Here is an 8,174-nt window from a genome sequence, read left to right as displayed (position 1 = left end):
GCCTCCCAAGTAGCTGGGACTACAGGTGCCCGCCACAACACCGGGCTATTTTTTGGTTGTAGTTGTTATTGCTGTTTGGCAGGCTCGGGCTGGATTCAGACCCACCAGCTCCAGTATATGTGGCTGGCGCCCTAGCCGCTGAGCTACAGGCTCCAAGCCTGCTTGGGCAATATGTTAAGGAAGGTGGGCTTCTCTCTTCCCCAATTACCAGGGCCTGAATTAAGATTTGTCAAAGCCAAGCACACTATCTCATTTCCCTTGATAGCAACTGGCATAAGAGTGGGCATATGATCAGTGTGATGTAAGAGGAAACGCGTAGGGGAGCTTCTGGGGAAATGTATACACACTAATAGACAGTAAGGCCTGCTACCGTTCATCTAGGCTTAAATACAGCTGTGTGACGATGCAATGCATGAAGTTACTATAGTCTTGAGAGAGGATATGCCCGGACATGAAAAGGATAAAGAGCAGAAAATGGAACGAACTTGGGTTCTTGAAAGCACCATTGAGCCATTGTCTCAAACCTGGAACTTTCAATCTACAGACTTTATGACGGGGAGATAAATTACTTTTCCTTATTGAAAGCATCAGTATAGTTGGCTATTTTTACTTGCAGCTGAATATACCCTAATTCAGGTCCCCCTAAGGACCTCTGTAACAACTACATTTCAGAACACAGTTCTCTGAACATCTGCCAACTATCAACTTACTATGTCCTACCAATAATTTCCTCTCTAAAGTTTAAGGAAACTACAAGAGGAACTGCTCCTATGAACTCAGTTTGACCATTCAGGATAACCCGGTTGATAGGGGAACAAGATGAAGTAGTGGAAAACTGGCTATATCAATACCTATTTTTGCCCTTCCTCCTTTGTAACAGAATTTCGGTTTTGTCTAGATATCAAACCTACAAATGGATAGGCATCAGGTGTGTGTGTGTGCATTAAGCTAATCAGACCAGGGTATTCTGGTGACTATTACTGGCCCCTAAAAGTACACATAACCTAATTTGGTTCAATAAGACTAAAGGTCTATGCCTGGGAATGGTTTCTCTTTCTTCTACTAGACTTAGATACACTCATAATTGACTTTATCAGTCCTAGAAGAGAGAGCTCTGAGGATGATACTTGGGTGGCATCACTGAGTCTGTAACATCACTGCATCTAGAGCTAACCTTAATTCTGGACTTCTTCCACTTCTATGAAAGTTTTCTTTGATGAAGACTTTTATTACTTGCTGTCAAAAGTACCATAATTGACACAGATAGAACTACCTTCTAGCAGTTTTTAATACCTAAAGAAATGCTAGGTATTTCACACATGCACTTTTCTTAGGAAAGCATCTTGGAATATCCATCATAGAGTCGACAAAAAAAATTAAACTATCTATGTATCCTGTTTCAGACTAAGACCCAACTCCCAAAATGGCATCTGACATATAGCAGGTGCTCTATAAAACATGTTTAATGAATGTGTGAACAACAGGGAATGTGTTAAATTATGGTAAGTCTAAGAGGGACTTCATCTAACACATGCAATCAGTGTAAAAAAAAAATATGGTAACTCACAGAATGGTTTATACACAGTCAATACAAATGACATTGTAGAACAATAATCACTAATGGTACAATGTATTAAGGGAGAAAGTCAATGTTATAATCCCATTAAAAATATGTAGCACAAAAATTAATCTCCCTCTTGTTTTAAAAAATATATAAATGTATTAGAAAATTTTGGAACAGCATATGCCAGAAATTACTGGGTGATAAGGTTATAGATTTTTGTTTCTTTGTTATAGTTCAAGGACTGAATCTGGAAAACTATGCCAAGGATATGTACTGGGTGAGAAGTAGTTCATACCCGTATTAGCAATTATGCAATTGCCAATTAATTAATTAAAATTAATTAAATTATAATAAATTTAAATATAAATAAATCATAAATAAATTATAATTAATTAATTAAAAATATAATTAGCAATTATACTTTATGCAAACCATAAAGTAATTACTAAAGTAAAATATTCTGGCTAAGGCGCCAATGGCTCAAGTGGCTAAGGTGCCAGCCACATACACCTAAGGTGGCGGGTTCGAATCCAGCCCAGGCCTGCCAAACAACAACGGCTGCAACCAAAAAATAGCCGGGTGTTGTGGCAGGCGCCTGTGGTCCCAGCTACTTGGGAGGTAGAGGCAGGAGACTCACTTGAGCCCAGGAGTTGGAGGTTGCTGTGAGCTGTGATGCCACAGTACTCTACCCAGGGGGACAGCTTAAGGCTCTGTCTCAAAAAAATAAAATAAAATAAAGTAAAATATTCCAATGAATATTCAAGTAAAAATACTGAACCAAAGTATGAGAGAATGCTAATAACTCATTGCCAGATACCATGCTAAATGCTTTAGAGACATTATTTCGATTAGTACTCAACAATTTTTTATTACTTCTATTTTTTCAGCTGAGAAAAAGACCTGTATGTGATATGCATAAAGAAACAGTCAGTTGTTGAATCTAAGTCTGTCATACTTTAAAGCCATGCTCTTAACTAGAAAGGTATCCCGAGGAATTATTTAATTCAGCTCCTTTATTTATAAAGGGACACATTTTTCCCAATACACAATGACACATATACATTATATATCCTCTTAGTTATGTTCCTCAGTATCGTCTTGAGATTTTAAATTTAATGTATTTAAAGGCCAAATGTGATCAATAGCTTAATTAGTCCATAAGCAGCTAAGAGGACCACAGAGTTGCTACACTAAGTCACCTGTTCTATTCTGGGTGTCACTATGGCATAGCATTGAGCTGTTTGATTAGTGACTTATGGGACCAATGCAGCCTCTAGCTTGGGCCAGCTTCTGTTTAATGACAGACAACTGTCTGTCCCCTAGGCACTAAACTTATTCTCATCTACCCTAAAGTGTAACTAGCCACACACAGATGTCAAACAGTTGAGCTCTTCCAAGGCAAATCACCTTGATTAGGTTCAAAATCTAAACTAACTTTTCTAAGGACAGCTAATAAAGAACAATAATGGTTAAAATATTAAGACTAAAGGCATGTCCAGTTCTTGCCTTTAAGTTAAAAATTCAAAAATATGTGACGAATGAGATGATTATGGCTACTACAGTGATTCTGAATTGGTAAAGGATTATTTATCTTTAATTCAATGTACCCATTTTTTGCGATTTCATTGCCTGAGATCAGTGCCTGCTTTCTTGTAAAAACAAATATCCAGAATTCCCCAAATGACATAGTAACGAGAACATAAGAAAGTTATGTTACAAGATGTGTTGATATATATCTTTGGGGGGGTGGAAGCCATATGAGTGTGTGAGGAATCCAGAAAAAAGAAAACATACACATTAAGATCATTACCCAGGGATATTTTCCTTTTTTTAATAAATTATAAATACTTTTTCCATTTATTAAAGCTCATCAAAGAACTCCCAGTATTATTTAGTTTTCTCCATTCTTCAGTAATTCCGTATTCACACAGCAGGGCACCTATAGAAAAATTCATTTTAGAAAGTCAGATTTTAAACATCATGTCAGGGCTCTGAATTTAAGGAATTAAGACCACTAGAAATAAATTCCTCAGTCCAATAATTAATTAACTGTCATAGTTATTAGTTTAAGCCAGTCATAACAGACAAAACCCACATTTTTAAATTCTTGTTTTGCCTAACTAAAAACATCACTGAAACCATTCATTACACAATGAAATCTTGCTTTTGGAGTAAATACTGTATCTCTATCCTCAAAAATATCTTTACCATAAAAAGGTTAAGCCATTTTATTTTCATAGATATTCAAGAGAGACTTGCAAACCCCTCTTTGGTGATTCAAGTATGTTCGACAATAATCCACAGAGCGAAAGGCAGAATACAAGGCACTTCCTGTGTAGTTACTCACTTAATCCCAAGGGCAAAATAAGGGTGACCCTTTTAAAATCTATTTGGACAGATCGACAAAGGAGAGTAGCAGAGATAGGGCTGCTGGTCTATTCAGTCAGTGCTGAGAGTCTCACCCCTATCCTAGTCCTTATAATTCCTGAAGACAGAGAACAACGCTAAAAAGGTAATTAAATTGGGCCAACTCCAAGTCTAATGCAAGTACTTCCCTCATCTAGCCATTCCCTTCACTTGGTTTCAATAAAAGGATAAACACACATCAAGATACAAACATCTAAACTCTTTCCTAAAAGGCTCAAAGGAAGAATACATTTAAGCAAAAGTATGGGCAGGAAAGATAATCCAAAATGAAGCCATTCAACATTTCTTGTTTCTTTTTTAGAGACAGAGTCTCATTATGTTGCCCTCAGTAGAGTGCAGTAACATCAAAGCTCATGGCAACCTCCAGCTCTTGGGCTTAGGCAATTCTCTTGCCTCAGCCTCCCAAGTGTCTGGGACTATAGACACCCACCACAACGCCTGGCTATTTTTTGTTGCAGTTTGGCTGGGGCCAGGTTCAAACCCGCCACCCTCAGTATGGAGCCAGTGCCCTACTCACCGAGCCATAGGCACTGCCCAGCCATTCAACATTTCAATGACAGCAGCCCTAGCACTGTTACCTTTTTGCTATTGACTATGTATAAGAGGCTAGCTGGAAAAAAATCGTGAATGTAAGCCTCTCTGGTTTTATCTCTGGGTACGAAGACCTTGACAGAAAGGACCATCAGTCTCATCTTGGCATTTTATAGGGTCTTAATAAACATATATTGAAAGAGTAAATGTCCAAATGGCAGAAATCACCATTTCTCTGAATAACACAGGATAAAAATTCTCATATGTAATCGGCTGTTTCTATGTAAAAATCATAAGTTCAGTTAAACTTAATGAATACTGAGTATTACCACTACTACTCAGGCTAGTCCTTTACGTTCAACAATTTTGTCTCAAAACGGGGTTCTCTAGGATTTTTTGACTCCAAAAAACAGAAAAACAGTAGCCCCTCATTTCCTCTTTGCATTTCTAATTAGGTTCTAGGTTGGCTTACTTTCTTTCAGCAAAATAGTAGTCATAAATAGAAGAAATTGTCTAGAATTGTACCTAGTTTTTCTTTTTTTAGTAATTTTCAAGTCTCATCCTTCGCTACTATAAATCTTCAGGTAACTTATATTTAGAATTATCCCTGCTACTATGACTTCTTCAGCTGAGGCTCATGGTTGTTAAAAGAGGAGGGCACTTAAAAAGCACAGAAGAGGCTCAGCAAATGTAGCTCAGCAGCTAGGGCACCAGCCACATAAACCGGAGCTGGCAGGTTCAAATCCATCCTGGGACTGACAAACAACAATGATAACTACAACCAAAAAATAGCTGGGCATTGTGGTGGGCGCCTGTAGTCCCAGCTACTTGGGAGGCTGAGGCAAGAGAATCACTTAAGCCCAAGAGTTGGAGGTTGCTGTGAGACCACAGCACTCTGCCTAGGGCGACAGCTTGAGACTCTGATTCAAAAAAATAACCAAAGAAGAAAGTTGGATTATGAACACAGAAACTATATAAACATTAAGGTTTTGTGTCTTCTTAATAGGTGGTCAGGTGAGGTGGCTCGTGCCTGTAATCCTAGCACTCTAGGAGGCTGAGGCAGGTGGATTGACTGAGCTCATAGGCTCAAGACCAGCCTAAGCCAGAGTGAAACCCTGTCTCTAAAAACAGCTGGGTGTTATAGCTGGCGCCTGCAGTCCCATCAACTTGGGAGGCTGTGATAAGAGAATTGCTTGAGCTCAGGAATTTGTGGTTGCTGTGAGCTATGATGCCAGGCACTCTACTAAGGGCAACAAGTGAGACTGTCTCAGACAAAAAAAAAAAAGGTTAATAGGTATTATACATTTTAAGAATGCACTCCTCTCCAAATTTACTTATTTTATAAAATGAGTCATCATTCAGGTTTTTAAAAATAACCATCTAGTTCACATATACCATACTAAATATGGAATCACAAAATATACTATTATGGTTTTTTTTTTTACAAATTAAAAAAAGTGAAATCCAGAGAGGATTAGTATCTGTACAGAAGTTAAATGCAACTAAAGTAAAAAACATCCTAAGTAGTAAACATTAGGAGACTCAAAATGAAGCCTCCGGACTTTTAGCCTATTATCTACTATACAGTGATATTTCTTATCAGCTCTGGGCAGGTTCCTTATCCTTTTTTTTTTTTTTTTTTTACAGCTCAATAAAGATTGGCTGTATGTGAAATTCCAAAGAGGCAGGAAGAGGTGAAAGGGAAAGAAGCCAGACTCTCTTTCTCTACTACTATAATATTGGTATGTGGCTTTGGCATTCTCTCTCAGTAGTGGTGTGGTGTGGAAATGTGGGGAGGGAGTCTGCCTAGAGACCAAGATTCTGAAACTGCTTAACCCATCTGGGGAGTTATCTCAAAACTAAAATCTTAATTTCCTGATTTAGTATTTATTTATCAATCCCCTATTGAGCTACTATATGCCAGGTACTATTATAAGTGCTGGGCATATAACAAGTCAGTGAATAGAAAATTCTACTCCCTCACAGCTTACATTCTAGTTCCAGTGAAGCAACACAGATGACTAAAGAAAGTACCTAATTTGCAAGTGATGGTATTAATTCAGTACCTCAGTCTCACTAGCTACAATTCAAGGGCTCAATAGCCACACACAGCAAATGGCTGCCAGACTAAAGAATGCAGATCAGAATGTTTCCATCGCAGAAGTTCTAATGGACAGCACTAGGATAAAGTGAAAGGGGGGGAATGCTAGTTTACACTTTCGAGACAGTGGGGAGTGAGCTAAATTGGTAACTGAAGGAACAGCTTCCATACAAAATAAAATCATTTATTTGTGTTACTGTTGGATACAGAGCACTTGAGTTTCCTTTCAGCATTAGAAATTTGGCCTGAGGTTTTAGATTTATTAGAATAAAGCATGGTACAAAAGATATGGCAACAATTCCATTTTCATTTGGCAGAAAGCACTATTTCCATGGGTCACTGACTTTCTACTCAGAAGCATTTACTGAAGACCCATAACATCAGAAAAAAGAAATAGATAGTATTTTCATTTTATTCCTTTAAGTCAAACAATGGTATATTTTGAACCTCCTGCAGCCATGAAACCCAACTCTAACATAACTAAAGGCTTTTGTCAAACCTTTCCTTGAAAGCTAAGTTCTTTCTTCCCAAATCTGCTGAATGCCTCTCAATTTATTAGCAGGATTTTCTCTCTACATTGTGAACTAAAAATTGTTATTTATTTAGTGATACTTAAGCATGTTAGATTAACCAAGTGAAGTACCTTTTAGATAGTGTTGCACAGTGGTTGCTAAATCTATAAAGGCACAAATTTGAAGCAATAAGCTCACCATTTCATATCTTAAATCCAAGGGCTCTCATACACTCCTTGTGGGCCTCAATTAGGTGGCCACAGTGTTCTTCTCCTTTCTCGATGATACTATAAAACAAAACATATTTGTTATCTAAGTAGTCATTAAGCACATTAGTAAATAAGCATGCATGACAACGACAGACAGTGAGCCAGAACATGGGGATGGTGGAATGCTGTTACATCAGCTTTGTTTTTATTTGATCTTGTCCTAGTTCTATGCATACAAAGATATCCCACAGATAACTAGTTTGAGAGGAAATCTGATCAGAAGAAGTAATTACACATATCAAATATTGCCTCTTTTCCATATCTGAGGAATAACACTCCTCCATAATGAAATGGACTAAATAAAATGTGAAATGAAAGGCAGAGAGAAGAGCTCAATTTTTGTCTATTATCACAAAGGAATTAACTTTCTCATTCTGCCCTACATTCAAATACACCTAAATAAATCTACTTCTAATCACAAGGCCACCCAACAACATATACAGCAAGCAGATTTGGTAGTCAGGAGATGAAGAGGAACTCCCTTCATGATGATCAAGTAACTTACTTATAAAATCCACAAAGAGTAGGAACCTACAGCCAGAAAATGTAATTTTAAAAGATAATCGGCTCGGCGCCTGTGGCTCAATCGGCTAAGGTGCCAGCCACATACACCTAAGGTGGTGGCTTCGAATCCCCAGCCCGGGCCCGCCAAACAATGATGGCTGCAATCAAAAAATGGCCGGCGCTGTGGCGGGCACCTGTAGTCCCAGCTACTTGGGAGGCTTGAGCCCAGGAGTTGGAGGTGCCCAGGAGTTGGAGGTTGCTGTGAG

At 38.2% G+C, this 8,174-nt stretch overlaps 1 protein-coding gene across 1 annotated transcript in view; it reads right to left on the bottom strand.

The window, feature by feature from the left end:
* Positions 1 to 3,366: 3,366 nt before the first annotated feature.
* Positions 3,367 to 8,174, bottom strand: part of LOC100962899 (cytochrome c oxidase copper chaperone) — a 7,822-nt gene continuing 3,014 nt past the window's right edge. Inside the window, exons 2-3 of the mRNA XM_003795091.3 lie at positions 7,334 to 7,422; positions 3,367 to 3,503 (exon numbers count right to left, since the gene is read on the bottom strand). Of these exons, the coding sequence (XP_003795139.1) occupies positions 7,338 to 7,422 (85 nt within the window). The 3' untranslated portion in view covers positions 3,367 to 3,503; positions 7,334 to 7,337. The remainder of the gene's footprint in view (positions 3,504 to 7,333; positions 7,423 to 8,174) is intronic.

Source organism: Otolemur garnettii, unplaced genomic scaffold (assembly GCF_000181295.1).
Source record: "Otolemur garnettii isolate 467f Iridium unplaced genomic scaffold, OtoGar3 scaffold00089, whole genome shotgun sequence".
Taxonomy (NCBI): Eukaryota; Metazoa; Chordata; class Mammalia; order Primates; family Galagidae; genus Otolemur; species Otolemur garnettii.
The sequence above is the reverse complement of the archived record's forward strand: the minus strand, read 5'-3'. Positions and strand labels throughout refer to the sequence as shown.